Below are 17,548 nucleotides of genomic sequence, written 5' to 3' on the forward strand. Positions count from 1 at the left end.
CCTGAAGAAATTCATTTTTAAGCATTTCTACTTGTTAATTTCACTTAGATTAAATTAAAATCTGCCTCTCTTCAATATCCATCAATTCATAAAATAACAGATTTAGTGTTGAAATGGACCTTAGAGATTATTTAGTTATACCTTCTTAGATAAGAAGTATGAAAATTGAGCCCTAGAAAGAACTTAAGTTGTTTCTAGCTAATTATATGAGTCAAAATTAAATGTCTAAAGGTCTCATGTATAATACTGGAAAAACTAAAGGATAAAGTGATAAGCTTTAAAAATGGTCTATTAGTCAGACACAAAGAATCTGACAATAAATATATAGGGGGATGACCTTAGAGTCAGAAGGCCTTGTATTCAAGTCTTGTTTGGACAACATCTTGGTTAAATGACCATAGACTTAACTTTTCAATGCCCCATGCAATTTTCCAAAATTACAATTAACAGAAATTTCAGATCTACTATCATGGACTAAAGTTGGATCAATGACAGCAAATACAAGACTCTTTCATTTAAAAAATCCAATAAACACATATAAACCATTAAATACAATTAAATCTAAATTGATAACTGAACATTAAAATCATTTAATGTAATAATTGCATTCTGAGTGATTAAATTAAGGAAGGGGAACTTTAGGCAGGTGGAATTCAACAAAAGATTTTTGTCAACTTTCCCCATCCTTGAGAGGAATTGATTTTTGGGGTTTTTTTTTAAGTTCAAATCATTAATCTCCAGTCTGAGTTGAGGGAGCTAAGGGGAAGGACACTGGAAGACCAGCTACAATCACATCATGTACAATTATCCACCCTCCCCCACCCCCACCCCAAACCTGACAGAACTCAGAATTTTCCTCCTTTTGAATTCTCTAGATATATGAAACAACAAATTTTCCGTGCCTCAGAAGGAAATCATTTTATCTAAATAATGGAATTCAGCTTTAAATATACCTCACATTTCAATTAAATTTATCATTTTTAAGATTCTGTTGCTTAAAAGTTTCTGTCTTTCATGAAGCAACCCATGAGATGATTGAAATGTAAATTTTTCATATTTGTTAATGGAATGAGAGGAGCAAATTTCAGGATCATAAGCCTTCTGTAATCAAAATTATAAATATTATAGTTGTCTTATAGAAAAGGCTGAGAAATTCAAAGGACAGTGTTATCTTAATTATCAAAATGAAAAGAACTCTAGGAAGTAGGTTTTTATTGAGATATTAAATTGCTATTTGATTTAAATAATTTGAAATGTTTTTAAATGGAATTACTTCAGGCACTACAGATATTATTAGTGACAAGTAGCAAGAATTTAATAATCATTTTACAAATGGGCATATCTGAAAACCAAATAATGTAGAATGTTTTCCCCCCATTAAGTAAATGAAAAAGCTGCGTAATCCCTACCTGTATGGCTTCCTCTGAGCCTTCATGGACAAAACCATTGGAAAATGCCCTGAAATTGATTAATTTACTCGAAGTGCTACTGGCATCCCTGAACTTCATTTTTTTCAATCACAGCTCTGATTTTTGCTAAAACAATTTCTGAGAGGTTTAATATGCATATTTTTTCCTGGTAAATTACTGCTTATTTAGAAGTCTTAGAGTTAGTCCATCGCATAAAGATAGTTGTAAATCTAATTTAAATAACTATCAATCTTTTTGTTTTCATTCTAACATGCTCAAATTGAACAAATGCATTTTAAGACACTTTTATAGATTTGAGTTTAGCCCATTAAATAATTTAAAGTTAAGCATCAGTGTGATGTTTTATTAAGTTAACAAATGATAGACATGCAATATTTTTGCAGCCTTGTATATTAAAGTGGCAAATAGTATAATTCGTAGTTTTTTAACATTTTTCATTAGTCATATGAATTTCTTTCCTATGTGTAATGATAATATGATAAGACATAAGCAGAATCCACATAGAATTTTTAAGCTGACTGGGGTGTTTAAACTTACTGAGCTTTGGGCATAAAACCCCCTTTTTATTTTTGTGGAAACTATGACCCAGAGACATAAATGATGGATAATTTTCAGTAATTTCCATGACACTCTTGTAAAAGAACATAACAAAATGTGTCAAATAGTTTGTCCAGAGGAGATGGGACTCCTAGGAGCCAAGATGGTGGAGTAAGCAGTGAATCATTGTAACTCTTTCATGTTCACCTCAAAACAACCTAAAATAGTGCCCCAAAACAAATCCTGGAACTCAACTAAATGAGGCATGAAGTGATCTTTCAGCCTAAGAAATTTGGAACATCTGTAGGAAAGGTCTATCTAACTTGGGTGGAGGAATAGTGCAGTCCACATCAGGAAGTCCGAGCAAGGCAGCAGCAAGCCCCAGCTCAACAAAACAGCAATAGATCCATATGTTCATATGCTTCTCTATAGGCCCAGGTAAACACAGAAATGCCCCACCAGACTCAGCACTCACCACACATCACTACTAGAACCCCGACTCAGACCTCTACGACTTCCAGAAGTTCCAGCCACCTCTACCCCAACTTTTCATAACAGTACCAGACACAAAGACGTCAGGCCAACATCATTGTAATACTAGGTATATACTATGGCCTGACAAACACTGACACAAGAAACCTGAGATACTCTTCTACCCTGGGAGCAGAGCTCAAATTTAATAGACAGGGAAAAGGCAAAAAAAAAAAAAAAAAAAGATGAACAAAGCACAAAGAAAATTTTGATCATAGAAAGTTATTATAGTGCTAAAGAAGACCAAGACACAAACTCAAAAGAGAACAAGAAGTGTCAAAATACCATAGGCAAAATACCAAAGGACAAAAAAAAAGGGAAGTGGTCTTGAACTCAGAAAAAATTCATGGAAGAGCTAAAAAGAGCTTATAAATTATATAAGCAAAATAGAAGAAACAATGGGAAAAGATATAAGATTGATGCAAAAGAATTATGAAAAGAGTCAACAGTTTAAAAAAGAAAATAACTGTTTAAAAAATAGAAAATGCAAAGGAGCTAACAATAATCTACTGAAGAAAACAACTCCCTAAAAAGTACATTTGACTAAATAGAAAAGAAAGTCCAAAAGCTCATTGAGGAAAACAATTCCTTAAAAGTTAGAATTAGCCAATGATCCTTTGAGACATTAAGAATCACACAATTTAAAAAAAATGAAAAAATAAGAGAAAATGTAGAATACCTCATGAGAAAAACAATTGACCTGTAAAAACAGATCAAAGAGAGACAGTATTGGAATCATTAGACTTCCTTTTGTCTTGTCATAATCAAAGGGAGGTCCTAGAAAGTTTCTCTCAAGAAATGTTAAGGAAAAATATCCTGATATACTGGAATCAGAGGACAAAATAGGCATTTAAAGAATCCACTGATTATACCAGGAAAACAATCTCCACATAAAAAACTCTACAGTATAGCCAAATTTTAGAATTCTCAGATCAAGAAAAAAATGCTGCAAATGATCTGAAAGAAACAATTCAAATATTGTGGAGCCAGCCACAATCAGTATTTTATGACTTGGCAGCTATCACATTAAAAAGTCAGAGGTTGTGGAACATGATATTCTGGAAGGCAAAGAAGCCAGGAATCCAACCAAGAATCACTTTCCTGGAAAGATTAACCATAATATATTGAGGGGGAAAATGGCCATTTAGTGAAACTGGGGAATTTCAAGCTTTCATGAGGGGAAGACTAGAATTAAACCAAAAATTTGATCTCAAGATAAAAGGGAAACATAAATAGGTAAAAGGGTAAAAGAAAATGTCTGTAGTTCAATTGGACTACTATTTACAGCCCTACATGAAAAGAAATACTTGTAATTCTTAGAAATTATATTACTAGTGGTTAGAGCACTGGCCCTGGAGTCAGGAGGATCTGAGTTCAATCCCAGCCTCAGTCACCTAATAATTGCCTAGCTATGTGACCTTGGGCACATCACTCTTAATCCCATTGCTTTAAATAAATAATTTTTTTTTTAGGTTTTTGCAAGGCAAATGGGGTTAAGTGGCTTGCTCAAGGCCACACAGCTAAGTAATTATTAAGTGTCTGAGACCGGATTTGAACCCAGGTACTCCTGACTCCAGGGCCGTAATTATATTACTATTATATTACTAATAGCTAAGCTAGAAAAATATATATATATATATATATATATATATATATATGGAGAGAGAGAGACAGCTTATAGAAATATGTTCTATGAAAAAAACAATAAGAAGTCATTGGTAAATTTGATTTTAAAAAAGAAAGAGGGGCGGCTAGGTGGCGTAGTGGATAAAGCAGGAGTACCTGGGTTCAAATCCGGCCTCAGATACTTAATAATTACCTAGCTGTGTGGCCTTGGGCAAGCCACTTAACCCCATTTGCCTTGCAAAAAACTAAAGAAAAGAAAAAGAAAAAAAGAAAACCAGTTATCTAATATTAAAAATGAAAAGGGTGAAATCATCACCAATGAAGAAGAAATCAAAGCAATTATAGGGATTTTTTTGTCCAGTTATATGCCAATAATTCTGAGTGAAATTGATGTTTATGAAAAAATAAATTACTCAGGTTAGCAGATCAAGAAATTGAATAAACAACCTAAATAACATCATCGAAGAAAAAAGAAATTTAAAAAGCCATTAATGAACCTCCTAAGAAAAAATCCTCAAGTGAATTATAGAAAACATTTAAAGAAATTAATTCAAATACAATATAAACTATTTGGAAAAATAGGTCGAGGAGTTTTACCAAATTCCTTTAATGACATAAACATGGTGCTGATATCTAAATCAGAAAGAAATAAAATCAAGAAAGAACTTATAGACCAATTTTGTTAATAATTATTGATGCAAAAAAGAAAAATGAAGAATGAAATGATGAAAAAAATAGTACCAATGTGATTACAGTAATATATCACAAAGATTATATACTATGATCAGATGGAATTTTTGCCAGGAATTCAGGGTTGGGTCAGTGGTAAACCTATCAACATAATTGATCACATCACTAACAAAATGAGCATAAATTAAAAGATTTTCTAAAGAGATGCAAAAAAAAGTATTTGGCAAAATAAAACTTCCATTTCTATTAAAAACACTAGAGAACATAGGAATAAAGGGAGCATTTATTAAAATAATAAGTATCTATCTAAAACTATCAGCAAGCATTATCTGTGGATATAAGCTAGAAGCCTTCCCAATAAGATCAGAGGAGAAGCAAGAATGCTCAGTGTAGTACAAGAATGTTAGTAGTAGCAATAAGAGAAGAAAAATAAATTGAAGGAATTAGAATAGGCAGTGAGGAAGCAAAAAAACCCCTTCTTTGTAGATGGTAGGATGGTATACTTAGAGAAGCCTGGAGAATCAACTACAAACATACTTTACAATAACTAACAACTTTAACAGAATAGCAGGATATAAGATAAACCCACACAAATCATCAGCATTTCTTCCCATAAGCAACAAAGTCCAGCTGCATGAAATAGAGAAATTCCATTTAAAATAATTGTAAACAATATAAAATATTGGTATTCTACTTATCAAGACAAACCCAGGAACTAAATAAATAGAATTGCAAACCACTTTTCAGTTAAAGGCAGATCTAAACGATTGTAAAAATATCAATTCTTCATGAATTGACTTAGCCAATATAGTAAAAATGACAATTCTGCTTAAACTAATTTACTTATTCAGTGTCATACCAATGAAACTACCAAAAATTGTTTGTTAGGGCTAGGAAAAAAAATGAAAAAAATGAAAGATCAAGACTCTCAAGGGTATTAATGGGGAAAAATACAAAGGAAGGTGCCTGGCAACCCTAGGTCTCAAATTAAATTATAAAGCAGTAATCATCAAAACTATCTGACACTGGTTAAGAATAGAGTGGTGAATCAGCTGCCTAGATTAAGTAAACTAGACACATTAGCTCATGACTGTAGTAATCCAATGCTTGACAAATCCAAAAATCTATCCTTTGGGATAAGAACTCCTTATTTCACAAAAACTGCTGGGAAAACTAGAAAATACTAGAATATAAACTAGATATAAGCCAACATCTCCCATATATCAAGATAAGGTCAAAATGGGCATATGATTTAACCATAAAGGATGACACTATAAGCAAATTAGAACAAAAATCTGATCTTTAGGGAAGAGAAAATTTCAATAACAAACAAAATATGAGAGCATTGCGAAGTGTGAAATGGAAGAAAAAAATTGATTAGCAAGTAAGAGACAGAGAGCATTATGAAGTGTGAAATAGAAATTTTTGATTATATTAAATTTAAAAGCTTTTGTTAAAAAAAATCCAATGTGACCAAGACTGGAAGGAAAGCAGAAAACTGGGGAAAAAATTTTTTTATCACATGTTTGATAAAGCCCTCATTTCTCAAACATTTAGAGAAATGAGTCAAATTTATAAGAATGTAAACCATTCCTGAACTGACAAATGGACAAAAGATATGAAGTGGCAGTTTTCAGATGAAGAAATCAAAGTTATCCATAGGCATATGAAGAAGTGCTCTAAGTCAATTTTGATTATAGAAATGCAAATTAAAACAACCCTGTGACACCACCTCAGTTTGATTAATATGACAAAAAAAGAAAGTGATAAATGTTGGAGATATGAGAAAATTAGCATACTAATGCACTGTTGTTGGAGTTTGAACTGATCCAGACATTTTGGAGGGAAATTTGGAATTATGCCCAAAAGATAAACAAATTGTGCCTACCCTTTGATCCAGTAATACCACTAATAAGTCTATATCCTAAAGAGATCATAAAAAAGGGAGCAGGACCTTCATGTGCAAAAATATTTATAGTAGCCCTTCTTGTGGTGACAAAATACTGGAAATTGAGGGGGTGCCCATCAATTGGGGAATGTCTAAAACAACTGTGGTATATAAAATAATATAGTGGAATATTATTGCACAATAAGGGAACAGGGAGATTTCAGCAAAAACTGATGCAAAATGAAATGAACATAATCAGGAAAACATGTAGACTGTATCAGCAACATTGTGTGTTAGCAGCTCAATGATTTAAGTACAAAAGACTCAAATGCTATCTGATTCAAATAGAGAACTGATAGACTCTGAATGCAGATTGAAAGGTTTTTTTTTTGCTTTATTCTTTTTTCTTATTTTTTCCTTTTGATCTGTTTCTTCTTTTACAACCATGACTAATATGGAAATAAGTTCTATATGATAGCATATGTATAACCTATATAAAATTGCCTACCATATTAGGAAGAAGGGAGGAAAGAAAAGGAGAGATAAAAATCAGGAATGCAAAATCTTATAAAAATGAATGCTAAAATTGTATTGATATATCATTAGGAAACAAATAAAATATAATTTTTAAAAAAGGAGAGGAGATCTGTGAAGTTGAGAAGAAAATCGTCTATGGTGTTTTGTGTTTGGGTGTATGTTTTAATTCCTTCGCCCCTGCCCCCCAGACAAAACCTAATCTTTCTGGCAACAATTGCCTTTATTCTCTTCCTTTCTTTTTTTTCTCCCCCTTCCTTCCCACTTTTTAATTTTCCTTTCTTCTGCTATTTTTATAGTCCTTTCCTTCTTGTTTTTCCTTTTCTCTCTTCTCTATTTTATCCCTCCATTGTGTTCTAAAAAGGTCCTTAATTTCTAGTCCTTATGCATTTGTATTTGTCAACAGAAAAAAAACACTTACCAAAAGTTACTGTAATTTCATAAAGTATAATTGATGTGCTTGAGATTGAATGATTACTCTTGTAGGTATTTAGATACTGCTTTCCACCCTTAATATCCACTTTGTATTTTAGTAGAATTATAAAATTTGTTATTGTACATACTTAAACTAGTTTAATTAGATTTTATATTCAGCTATATGTATCAGTTTGACATGCCCATGGGGGGGGTCTTACAATATGTGTTTCATGTAATATGTATGTATACAACAACAAAAATATAGTTTCAATTTATATTATAGAGCATTATATATCATAATGCTAAGGAATTTATACATTTTGTAATTTACATTTTGTTGGAAAGAAAGAAAAATATGATTTTGTGAGAACAAAAATCATGTGGATAAATTTCAAAATACATTAATCTAACAGATACTAAAAACATATTTGAAATATCAGTAATAAAAGTTTAGACTTCTGAATATGTTTTTTCATATATTAAAAGAATAAATTGACATTTTTCCACTGTCCAAGAGTTTTCAGAATGAAATAAGTCTAGTTCTGCACACAAGACTTTCTTAAAATGTGATTATAAGTTATATAAATGTGGTTCATACTAATATTAATTCAAAGATATTAATAATGACTCATGTTTGACATTTGAGTTTCCATTAAAATACTAATTCTCATTTTTCTTTGCTTAGGAAATTAAAGGAGTGAATTTATCTAGAACTGGTCTGTCAAAATATATCTTGTTATATTTTTGCTTCCTTGCCCAAATTGGTCTCAAGGAGGGAAGGAAGAACTGGTTGGTTAGCTCAACTTTGCACCTTGCTCACATTATTGGTTGATCTTTGACTTTTTGCTTCTCCCTTATACCCATTGATCTTGTCTACTTCCTCATCCTTTTTGCCTTTTAATTATAGCTAATGGTGGATGCTTCATAGAGTATTGGTATGACTGGAAACTAGAGTCCCACAAAACAGGATACAGTATTATTCAAGACCTAATAGTGCTGTATCTTGTGCAGTATCAGGTCAGGGAGAATGGAGGCTGCTGCAGAGTAATATAAGGGAGGTTGGAAATGGGTCATCTGCTGGGGTGCTTGGTAGAAAAAGGCACCTAAACTGGCTAAATCTGGTGAACTTTTATAGGGTTCTTATATAGATCAAACATGAGCAGACATTGAGGGAAGAAGGCTACTGTTCTTGTTGTGCAAGTCATTGTTCAGGGATATGAGTTGACTCAGGGGGAATGCCTGGGTGATTGATAAACTAGTTAATATTCAAATTCCCTTTTGGTAGGAAAGGGTGTTTTCAGCTGTTATTGAAGGTTTTATGTGACTGATAATTTAGGGGATTTGAATTTCAATGGGGCAGGGAGGGAAATGAAATTGTTACAACCCTGCTCTAAAATTTGCCATGATCTTCAGAAAAAGAAAGCCATAAAGCTCTTTGAGTACCCCCCCCCACATCCACACATATTCACAAATAAAAATTTGCACGTGTATACATAGACATATACATACTCGTTTATATATACAATTGTTATTGATATACTTTGTAATATATAACCTATTTTTCCCACTGTATCCCACCTATTCCCAAAGAATCATCCTTTGTTTACACAAAATTATCTGCTTTCCCCACTGATCAGAGAGTGGTAATAGATATTAAAGGGGGAAATTGTTTAACTCTCATTGAGAATTCTGGGATTTGGAGTTTTGTCTCCTTCCCCCTGTCCCTCCTTAGCCAAGGAACTCTCATATAATTTGAAACCCAAACTGTGGAAACAACTCAGCCCTGTGGATAGCTTGAATAAACCACCATGGAAGCCTTCATTTTAGTTCATCATATGTAATCAGATCTGCAGCAACACATTATTATTAAATTCTTTGTTAGTGGACTTTCTCCTTTCCTTGCATGAATCTTGTTGTCTGAGAAATTGCCTTCTTTCTCCTCCATTTGTTTTCTTATCCTTTGATTCTTTCTGAGATTTCAATTCAAAAGTTTCTTCTTCCTTTTGGGTTGTTCTTTACTATCTAATGTTATTTTTTATTGTATTGATTGTTCTACATAGAAGAGATTACATCTTCTTGTATGTCTTTAACTGCAAGCATTGTGTACAAAACTAAAGACTCTGGGAGTTTAGCTTCTCAAATATAAAGAGCTATAATTTGCTCTTGGGGCATTTGGTAGTATAGTAGATAATTGACTGCTGAGCCTGGAAGCATGTTGATTCATTTTCCTGATCTGAAATCTAGCCCCAAATACTTACTAGCTGAATGATTCTGGGCAAGTTATTTCCTCTATAGACGGAAATGGAAAACTACTACATGATCATTGTCAAGAAAATTTCAATAGGGTCATAAAGAGTTGGTCAAGACTGAAAAATGACTAAACAACAATCATTTCCCTTTCCATACTGGTGGCCAAATGTCACATGGGGCTTGATGATCTATGGTAGTCTAATGTGTACTTATTAATAACTTTTTTTTAAATTCTGAAAAGAAACAGAGAATTTCTAGTTAATCAGGGGCTACTGCTTATATTATTGACACTTGAAGAGTCTGTTGTGTGGGTCCCTATGGGTATGAAATTTCTCTTTCCTATCAGTCTCCAGAAAGAAAAACACACTTGGAGAACAGAGAAGATGGAAGTGACCAGAAAAGAAGGCTATATTCTAAGCCTTTCCTTGGGAACAGACCTAGAGAAACTGTGGGAGAATTCTGTTCCTGACCTTTTCATAGAGGAAAGAAGTTTGAGATAGTCAACTTTGCCTTTCACAGCAATACGTAGGAGTTATAAGAATTTATAAGGAAAAAAATTAATTTTTTTCATATTTTGGGTGAAGTTCATATGTAGCCATTTATTTGAATTAAACCAGGATAAATGATTTGTTTTGTAAATTTGTCTTCACTTTCATGTCATCTCCATTAAAGGTAACTAAGCTATTTCAGCAATAAGGCTATGAGATGTTTCTGATAATGCCTTGTTCACAGTAACTTTTAAAAACATGCTTTTTGACTGATGCTGGAGTGGGGTTGCTTGTTGTAACTACAGATTTTATCTTTTAGATTAAAAGTGCATCATAAAGCCATTTTAAAATTTAATACTTTTTTGTTTTACAGTAGATTGTTGGTTTTGTTTTTAAAATATGAAACAAGTAGAACTTTAAAGATAGCTTTCTCAAATAATTTCAAGTGCATACTTATTGACTCTTCAGGAAAGGCAATGAACTTTGAAAATAAATTGTTTTTCCTCTATGGAAAGAACCATATTGTATCTGAACTTGACCAAGTCATTTCCCACAGAATTTCTAATTGTCCATAGTATGAGAATATCAAAGCAACATCGGGAAGGCAAGTTTTTTGGGTTTTTTTCCTTTTTTTGCCAAGCTTTGGGTTCAGTTATCATCTCTATGTTAAAGATTCTCAGATCTATTTTCTAGGCTCAGTTTTTCTCCCTACCTCCAGGTTCACTCTCCAACTGCCTATTGACATCTCAAAGTGGATGTCCTATTGTCCTATAGACATTTTAAACTTTACCTGTCCAAAGCTGAATTAATTTTCCCTCCAAACCTTCCCCTTTACTGACTTCCTTATTATTCTTGAGACACAAGTCTCTCTCCATTCCTCTATTCCATCTATCTCCACATCTTTTCCATATACTCTTTGATCCAGTGATGCTGTCCTTGCTATTACTCACAAGGGACACTTCTGACTGAGCATTTTCTCACCCAGGATCCCATGACGGGGAATATTATTATTTTTCATCACCACATCCTAGATTTCCTGCTTCCTTCAGATTTTAGTTAAGTCTCACTTTCCACAAGAAACGTTTTATCAGTCCTTTTTAATTTGGGACTTTTCCCTGAGACTATCACCAGTTTAACATGTATAAATAGTGTTTGTTACTTAGTTATTTGCATGTGACTGTGAGATTTGGGTCTCTATTTCCTCACTACCATCTCTCTTTCTATCCCAAACACTTAACACGGTCTCTGGAATGTTTCAGTTGCTTAATCAATGCCAATTAATTGACTGGCTGATGAACTTCTATTTTCAGTGGCTATATTGAATAATATATTTGCCATATATAAAATCCTATTCTCTTGATTTTTACTTAAACTTGAAATTATTTTGGCACATATTACCTTTTAATGGAATAAAATGGAACCCAATTAGCAATTATTCAGAAATAAAACAAACCATTCACTAATATTTTATTAGCTTAGCATTTTGACATTAATGTCCAGATTAACATTGCCTTTGGCATCATGCATTATGCAGAAGATTCTGTTTTATGTGTCTATTATTTGCCTGTTTTAATGCTTACAAATAACGTTATAAAGTTTATTTCTTGTTAACAACCAAACATCCTAATTACAGACCTGAAATCTATTTTGTTAATAGACTTGATTTCGTAGTGAACAATACAGATTTCTAATATTGAAAAAAATACACATAAAGATACAAGGCTTCCTGGGCACTAGGGAAGGAGTACAGCACTTAGTGTGTTGTATGTAGTTCTGTCTTATATTTCATCATTATCTCTTCTGTCACTTTCTTTGGTAGGAATGAAGGTAGTTCAGATGATAAATAAGGTGAAGATCTCACTGTTAGAGGAAAGGAAAGCTTAGTGATTGTGCCAAAGTGAAATCAATGTTTGAGAGCAAGGCAGAGGAAAGGATTAAATTATAATACCCAAGTTTTGAGTTCAGGTGCCAGGGAGAATTGTAATATCATCAATAAAATAAGGGAAGTTGGAAAGAAAGGCAGGCTTTGGACTTCATTTTGTCAATTGCTGTTGTTGTTTAGCTGTATTCAACTATTTGTGACCCCATTTGGGGTTTTCTTGGCAAAAATTCTAGAGTGGTTTGTTATTTCCTTTTCCAAATGATTTTACAGGTAAGGAAACTGAGGCAAACAGAGTCACCCAGGATCACACAGCTTGTAAATCTCTGAGGTTTATTTGAACTCACGTCTTCCTGATTCCAGGTCCAAAGCTCTATTCACTTCACAGCTTAGCTGCCCAATAATGGCCCTACCTGGAAAATTATTCAAAAACTGTTAGGTACCTATGCATGCAAGGTCATGTTATACTGCTTCTAAATCTTTACCATAGTTTCTCAGCAGAATCCCTTCCTTATATCTAAGAGAATATTATCAATCAACATTTGAAATATATTGAGTACTCTGTACAAAGCATAATTTTAAATGATTTTCTTATGAATATAATCATTAGCAAATGCAAATGTTTCAATATATAATGATGATTGAGACTTGTATAGAAAGATATGAACTTCTTTTATGTACAGTGTGTTTTTAAAATAAGGAGAATGTATAATAAGTTTAACAAGGTACTAACAACAAAAAATATTACTATATATACTTGGTACTATATGCTAAACTTGATCCTTCTACCTCAACTTCAAACCTTCTCTTTCTGGATCCATGACATCTTACTTGGTGGGTCTTGGCCCAGCATTTGGACTCACCATGGTAGGTGGTCAGTAGTGGTAAATACTAAACCCTGTCATGATTCATTCTGTGATTTTAATCTTTGTGAGAATTTATGTGATTCTGTATTCATATGCAAAACAAGGGCAATAATAGGGTAGAATATTGCTTACTTGATTAACCAGGCAAACATTTAAAAAAGCCAAAGTGCATTGAAAAAGCTATTTGTTAGTTCATTAAGGAACTAAAAGAGATTTTGCAATTTAAGTTCTTTATGCAAAAGAAAGGCGGGGTGGGGGGGGAGAAGGATCAAGGAGAGAAATGTGCCTAGTATCTTTTTTATTTTAAGTAGAAATAATTGAACAGAATTAATATTCTGGAGGAACAAAAAACAGCAGACAAATGTCCACACTCTTATATCAGTATCACTCAAGCTCTAAACTTAGTGTTTAGGAAGGCAGAATTTCAAAATCCTTGCCAGCTGTTCTAGCTAAACAGTTCTCTCTGGATAATGAATGCTTTAACTGAGGTCTGTATGGCAGTAACATCTGTATTATTCCATTGGGCATTTTTGAAGTTTGAATATGAGGGTTACTCTTAAATGCTCTGCATTTTTTCACCTTAAAATATAATTTTTCTCTCTCTTTGTCTCCTTGCCTTTCTCCCTCCCCACCAATTCACAGGGCATTGATGTAAGGGATGCACCTTTGAAGGAAATCAAAGTAACTAATACTCGTCGATTTACAGCCTCCTTTAATGTTGTGAATACAACCAAACAAGACGCTGGGAACTATCGTTGTATGATACGCACCGAAGGAGGTGTTGGAATATCAAACTATGCAGAATTGGTAGTTAAAGGTATTTTTTTTAATCCTCTAAGCTCCTCTACTGAAATAAGCACACATTGTTTACTTGTTAGGGCATTATATTTTTAAGGCTCAAACTTATCTACTTCTTCTGAAAAGCAAATCTAAAAAAGCCTGTGTGGACAAATTGCATTTTAAATACATATTTTGCACATGGGTTATATTTTTGAAAGCTATATTTTATTGATGTTTTCTTGCTTGTTTGTGATGGGAATAAATGTGCTCTTGGCAAACGCTTCTGCCAAGTCCATATGCAGTGATTACAACCTATAAATTTATTTAAGAAATGAACATTATTTACTGATAGAAAACCACTTAAAATGCAAATATTCACTAGACAGGAATGTTTATGACAGTAGGGTGGTTAATAAAGCCAAGAAGTGTTCATATAAAAATGCCCAGTCACATCACACAAACAATATTGATAAAACAGCGTTAAAATTCATTATGTTTCTGTAACCATCTATGGCTTTATTTTGCATGACAGGAAAGTTAAGTCATTATTGACCAAGTGGGCAAGGAAATGAAGGAGGAGAAGGATGATTTTTCTTGAGTTGGTTGAATTATTTTCTAAGACTTTGTTATCCTTCTACTATGGAACCTTTTTCTAGTCCATGAAGAACAATGTAAACTTTTGGTAGTTCCATCTCACTGTTTCATATGGCTTATGGGTAGCCATTTGTACTCCTTTCTAGGAAATCAGGATGGTAACTTGATTTTCTTTATTGTTTGTGTATTTAAGATAAACATATATACATTTCCATATATGACTTTACCTATTCCTAGACACACACACACACACACACACACACACACACACACACTCGTGCCTACCATGCACATTCCTTGATTACCTTGTCTTTATCTGATGTTTGCCCTTCATTTTCAAAGAAGGTCCTAGCATCATGGAGGTCATGCCAGGACTAGCTTATGACTTGGATTTGAGTGGAGGGGGCAAGGCTGTGCTAAGTCACCAGCCTCACTTTTTCCTCCAGACCCATCTGAGTCCAGTGACCAGATATGAATCAGGATGAGTGGAAATGACTCGACTCTGAATGCAAGGCATTTGCCCAAGGTCATTCAGTTAGTAAGTGTCTGAGGTAGGATTGGAACTCAGGTTCTCCTGATTTCAGGGTTAGTGCTCTACCCACTGTGTCTGTATCTATATTCCTATTGATGGCAAGTTGGCATTGGTGGGGGAGGGGGTGCTTTACTTCTACTGATAGGGAAGTTTTTCTTATCCCATATATTACATACTGTTCCATTAAATATTGTTTGCTCTAATATACCCTTTCATTGACTTGTAAAAGAAAGACATTGACAGTAACAAAAATCTATGTATGAATACATACACTTGTATATACTTTGATGTACATACATTTATATGACTATATGATATACATATTTGACTATATATATATATACACATATATATGTATATATATATATATACACACACACACATGTATCTGGGTATATACTGTCTTAATGCTATCGCAGGTTTGATTGATACTTTAGGTCCAGGTTAGCATAGGCTCCAAAATATGGAACAAATTCCTGAACTTTCAGCTCCACTATCCTCACCATCAGTAGACTCACAGATACAGACAAAGATGCAGTCAGAAACTATGCATGATTGTGCCCACCCTTGTGGCAGGGCACCCACATTCATACTTTGACACTGGAATTGAATCAAGGGAATTGTAAGGAAAAGGGACAGCAAAAGGGTTTTTCAGCTCCTATGATGGCCTTCGTTACCATACAAATTAATTAACTATTTTGTCCAACATTCTTTTGTATGTTATGCATTCTTGGCATCAAGAAAATCTCTATAGGTCCCTAATTATATACTGATTTCTATGAAAAAGAATATAAAACTCAACCATTGTTTCATTTGTCCTCTACTCAAGTTGTATATTTTTGCTAACTCCTATTTCACTTTGCATGTATGCATTAATATTAAGTAGCTAAGGGACAGATAATAGTCAATGATATTCTTATATAATAAATGACCTCTCAACACTGTAAATATAAAGCCCTCAAATATTTACATGAAGTTTGGAATCTGAATTATAAATAGAACAACTGATGAAAATTGTAGCATTTCACTAGGCACTGAGGATTTTTCCTTTTTTTTGTTTTATAATCAATACTTGAAATTATTAAACTAATAGATTATAAGTTCCCTGATGGATTTATCATTATATGTCCTTCAGTGCTTCACATAATGCCTTATGGGCCGTGGCATAAATTATATTTGTTGAATATATTTATGCCCTCCTAATAATAGCATATAATAAGTATTAATACAATTTAAATTCATTAAATTATAATGTAATTTATCACTAATTGTGGTAAATTATCCTATTTGCTGAACTTTAGCTATAACTTATAAATATATTTTCTTAGAATGTACAAACATGTTTATATATGCTACATACCTATGTATATACACACACACACACACACACACACATATATATATATATATATATATATATATATATATAATTTGTTGACATACATAAATTATATATTTTTTTCTTACCCAAGTTCTTAGAGGAGAGCAAAAGGTGATGCAGAAGATAGATCTCAGGGCCTGGAGTAAAGAAAATATGAGTTCAAAGATGACCTCAGACACATTACTTTAGTGACCCTGGGCAAATCACTCAACTCTGTCCCTATTTCTTTATCTATAAAATGATTTAGAGAGCGACATCACAAACCACTCCATTATCTTTGCTGCAAAAACCCCAAATGGGGATGAAGAGTCAGATTTAAACAATTGAACAACAAAATGGTATTAGGCAATTTTTAATAATGATAAATTGATCCTTTAATAAGTTTTAAGTGAGCCCTCAATAGCTTGCTCTCCTGAAATGGGAATTATAGGAAGTGGAAGGAAAAATAAATTTTATAATAATCTTTCATAATCTCTGTAGTATGGTAAGTCACTACTATAGGTAGTAGAGATCAAAGCTAAATTTCCATTCAAAGAGTTGACACTAAAATAGTAATAAGTTATTCTTTTTGAATGGGGACTTTTGAACAATCTCTTGTCTCTGTCTGTCTGTCTGTCTGTCTGTCTGTCTGTCTGTCTGTCTCTCTCTCTCTCTGTATATGTGTGTGTGTGTCTTTGAGTGTTCCCAATTAGGTTATACTAGTGAGAGAAGGAGAACCCAGGATAAGAAACAATAACTTAACTAATATATGTAAATATCTCTCCTTATTTTAGCTTATTTTCTTTTGAGCTATTTTGGGCTATTTTAAAATCAGCCAACTAGTGCTGATGGCTCCTGAGATTTGTAGTGATTGTCATTTCCCCTTCTTCACCTCAACATCTGCATCACTGATGCTTTACTCTCCTCACATATGAGCAATCATATTTAAATCCTAACCATTAGACCTGTCCAAAAGTGAAGTGAATAGTAGATTCCACCTTTTGGAGGTTTTCAAATAGATTCTACATGTCAGTTATGCTATAAATGGGTAAAGGATGGACTAGATGGTCACCAAGGGCCCTTCCAGATATAAAATTAGGTGATTTTCTGAAAGCAATAGACTCCTTGAAATTATCTCTGAAGAAC

At 33.2% G+C, this 17,548-nt stretch overlaps 1 protein-coding gene across 1 annotated transcript in view; it reads left to right on the forward strand.

Annotated features, from left to right (window-relative positions):
• Positions 1 to 17,548, forward strand: part of PTPRM (protein tyrosine phosphatase receptor type M) — a 1,090,562-nt gene that overhangs the window by 420,828 nt on the left and 652,186 nt on the right. The window contains exon 6 of the mRNA XM_074202077.1: positions 13,779 to 13,953. Within this exon, the coding sequence (XP_074058178.1) occupies positions 13,779 to 13,953 (175 nt within the window). The remainder of the gene's footprint in view (positions 1 to 13,778; positions 13,954 to 17,548) is intronic.

Source organism: Macrotis lagotis, chromosome X (assembly GCF_037893015.1).
Source record: "Macrotis lagotis isolate mMagLag1 chromosome X, bilby.v1.9.chrom.fasta, whole genome shotgun sequence".
Classification (NCBI taxonomy): Eukaryota; Metazoa; Chordata; class Mammalia; order Peramelemorphia; family Peramelidae; genus Macrotis; species Macrotis lagotis.